Raw genomic sequence first — 3,331 nt, 5'->3', positions numbered from 1 at the left:
ATGTGCTCGCGAAAACAAAGCTCCATGGCGAGCTCCTCGCCGAGAACGAACCTTTTTTTAAAAAAAATGTTGCATCTGAAACTGTCACGAACCCAGCTCGACTGGACGGGCTCGTGGTGCGGTGGTGCTGCTCCCATCGCGTCGCATCGATCACGTACGCGCTGCCCCCAAAACCCTTTTTTTCTTTTTGTCTCCGCTCTATCCGCTGCGACGACCTGCGCGTCCCCGTCCGCCATGCGCGCCCGCCGCGGCGTTCCGGGTGATGCCGCGCTGCCAAGGCATCATTGGCATGGCATGGTAGGTGGCGCGCGCCATCGGCGCCGCGTGTGCAGCAGCTTGTATCCGGTGACAACTCGTAGCCCGTTCCGATCATGTTCTTGGCAGATCATCGGGGCTGTTTGCGACGGAGCTGTAAACTTGTTTCAGAATTCAGATCATGGCTGCCAAACTATGGGCTGGAATTGGATGAATCAAAGAATTGTCATTTCGGTTCCTCGACTTGTTACAAAAGAATGAATTGAATTGAATTCCTAGCTAGGAACATTCGTTCCAAATTCTAATAATTAGTACAGTTCGCATCTATGCACATTTCTCGTGGGCTCAATCGGTCTTCATCTCTGCCGCCGGTGATCGATCAGAAGAGCTTGCCGGCGTAGTCCTTGATGTCCTCGTCCCTGAACGACGGCGACGCCATCTCCCTGAACTGCCTGAGGTCGGCCGCGCTCCGGCCGAGCAGCAGCGCCACCTTGGTCTCGAACACCTCCCCGTTCTCCCGCCGCTCCGGGTCGGCCTCCCCGAGCGCCGCCTCGATGTCCTCCTGCACCTTCCGGTAAAACCCCGCGCAGTTGCGCAGCAGCTCGAACAGCATGCCCAGCTGGCCCCCGTGCTCCACCGTGTTCGCCGCCGCCGCCAGCGCGCCGCAGAGGACGGCCGCGCCGGACGCCCAGCCGCCGGCGTCGCCGCCGCCGATGAAGGCCGCGGCCACGGCGCCGACGCCGGCCAGCGCCGGGCCCGCGACGGCGAGGCCGCGGTTGAGGGTGAGGACCAGCCTGCCCACCGTCAGGTATTGGTGCTCGTCCTTGGCCCGGAGCACGCGGAGGAGGCCGCGCATCTCCTCCTCCAGCTCCGGCGTCCACCCGTTGCTGCTGCTCCCGGCGCGGCGGCCGAAGCTCTTGGACCTCCTGCTCTTGAGCGGCTGCGGCTGCGGGCGGCGGCGCGGCCACCACCGGGCGGGCTCGACGGTCTTGGGGAACTTCTCCAGCATCCCGGGGAGCAGGGGCAGCGGGTACGCGGCGTCGAGCGCGAGCACCCGGTCCATGGCCTCCTGCACGTCGGCGTCGGTGACGACGGCCCCCGCCGCCGCCCTGTAGCTGACGTCGCGCTCCAGCTGCCTCCAGAGGCGCGTGGCGTTGCGCTGCTCCTCGGCGAGCTGCGAGGGCTGGATCCTGTTGACCGCGGCCATGGTGACCGCCGCGGTGGCGAGTAGCGCCCCCGCGGAGGCCTTGAGCGCGGCCACGGTCGGAGGAGCGACCGGCGCGAGCGCGGCCATGGCGGAGGCCGCGAGCGCGAGGGAGTTGGTGGAGTGGAGCAGCAGGTGGTTCCAGTTGTCCCGCTGCCGCCCGATGATGTCATGCATCTCCGCGCGGTCCGCCGCGGCGTCCGCCACCGCGCGGAGCCTCTCGCCCGCCGTGCCGCCCTGCGCCGCCGCCGCAGTCGGGGCTCCTGCAGGCGCGTCGATCCAGTCCAGCTTCAGGGCGAGGTCCGCGGGGGCGGTGGCGGCCGGCGACGCCTGCAGGCCGCTGGGCATGCGCAGCGCGGCGCGGCAGGGAGCCGCGGTGCTCCGCCGCGGCCGGCGCGCGGTGCAGGATGAGGAGGGGGAGGAGGAGGAGGTGGAGGCCGTCAGGAAGAGGCGCTGCGCCTGGAGAGCCGCCGCCATGGTGGGAGGGATCGGCTGTCGCTGCGCGCGTGAGGATTAAAAATTCTTGGCTTTGCGGATCGCGATCGCTCGTCCACTGAAGTCGATTTGGGAGGCGGAGTGGCGTTGGGTGATGATGAGGATGGATTGCTGGGGGAGGGGGCGAGGGGTATTTATACGAGAGGGGGGGCGGGACGGGGACTCGGGAATGGTGGGTGTTGGGTTTGACCGGGCGGGATCGGGTGGGGGGGAAGGCCGCTTTGCCCGAGATCGCGTCCAAGCCTGGAGACCATTTCTGGCCTTCCTGGGAGGTGAGCAGGCTGGCTGGTCCGTACGCCCGCCCGTGCCACCGCGTTTCCTCACTGACCGGAGCAGCAAGTGAACGCGCGCCCCTGGCTCGTTCTCACGCACTTTCCACTGGATGATCCTGTGGGGGCTCGCACCGTGTCCGATGCCAAGGAAATGTTGGAAAAATTAGGAGTTTCAGTTTTAAATTAATCCAAAGATAAATCATGATCATGATGAAAGTTGTGTATAGAAAATGAATAAATCTAAATATGCTCATAACGCAATTTAAGATAAAATATTCCAGCAGCAATATCAACCCTAACCAGATCATACTAGGTATGAAAAGTATAGTTAGGGACAGAGAGTCGTACGTGTGTTGCGTGATTGGAATAACCAGACAAAGATGACGACGGCGATGGATAGCACCTCCGCGCGCTTGACGACGCCGAGTCGCGCCCCACTGACGAGGAGGTAGACGAGCCGTGGTGACGAGGACGTAGAGGACGGCGATGTGGAAGCGTTCGAGCAGTCGCGCAGAGCGCTTCCCAAAAACCTTATTCGCTCTCTCCCGGTGCAGGATCGCTGAGGACGAGGTTCCGGAGACCTGCTCTCCCGATCGCCGGTGCACGCCGACGAACGGGATGAAGTAGCGTACACGGCGGCGCAACAGGCGGGTTGAGGCGTATTGTGCGTTGTAGGTTTTTCTCTACGTTGTTCTCCTCATCTGTGCCGGCACCCGCGCGTATTTATCAGGAGAATTGCTAGGGTTTTGGCGTCCCAAAACCTAGTCGGTTACAGTCCCAAAAATCCGCGCATGAAATCCGTAACAGATTCAAAGTGGCAAAAGAAAGGAAGCCGCCGGGCTTTCTACAGCCTTTACCCGAGACCGGAGAGCCGATTCTTAGGAAACAATCGGCTCTTACGCTCGAGTCTGAAGAGCCGAACATGGAAACGATCGGTTCTTTTACAGCCGTAGCAGTTCGCCCGAGACCGAAGAACGCAGTTCGCCCGAGACCGAAGAACAATCGGCTCTTTCGCCCGCCGAGACCGGAGAGAGCCGATCGGCTCTTTACCGGATCGGCAAAAAGAAGCTGCATGCCCGCAAGGGTTGGACCCGGATTTTGGTGG

The 3,331-nt window shown here is 62.6% G+C and overlaps 1 protein-coding gene across 1 annotated transcript; it reads right to left on the bottom strand.

Moving 5' to 3' along the window:
- Positions 1-461: 461 nt before the first annotated feature.
- LOC112902123 (probable F-box protein At4g22030) lies at positions 462-2,041 on the bottom strand. Its single transcript, XM_025971057.1, has one exon. The coding sequence runs from the start codon at positions 1,934-1,936 to the stop codon at positions 635-637; it is 1,302 nt and encodes a 433-aa protein (XP_025826842.1). The 5' UTR covers positions 1,937-2,041; the 3' UTR covers positions 462-634.
- Positions 2,042-3,331: the final 1,290 nt, after the last annotated feature.

This window comes from Panicum hallii, chromosome 1 (genome assembly GCF_002211085.1).
Source record: "Panicum hallii strain FIL2 chromosome 1, PHallii_v3.1, whole genome shotgun sequence".
Taxonomy (NCBI): domain Eukaryota; kingdom Viridiplantae; phylum Streptophyta; class Magnoliopsida; order Poales; family Poaceae; genus Panicum; species Panicum hallii.
The sequence above is the reverse complement of the archived record's forward strand: the minus strand, read 5'-3'. Positions and strand labels throughout refer to the sequence as shown.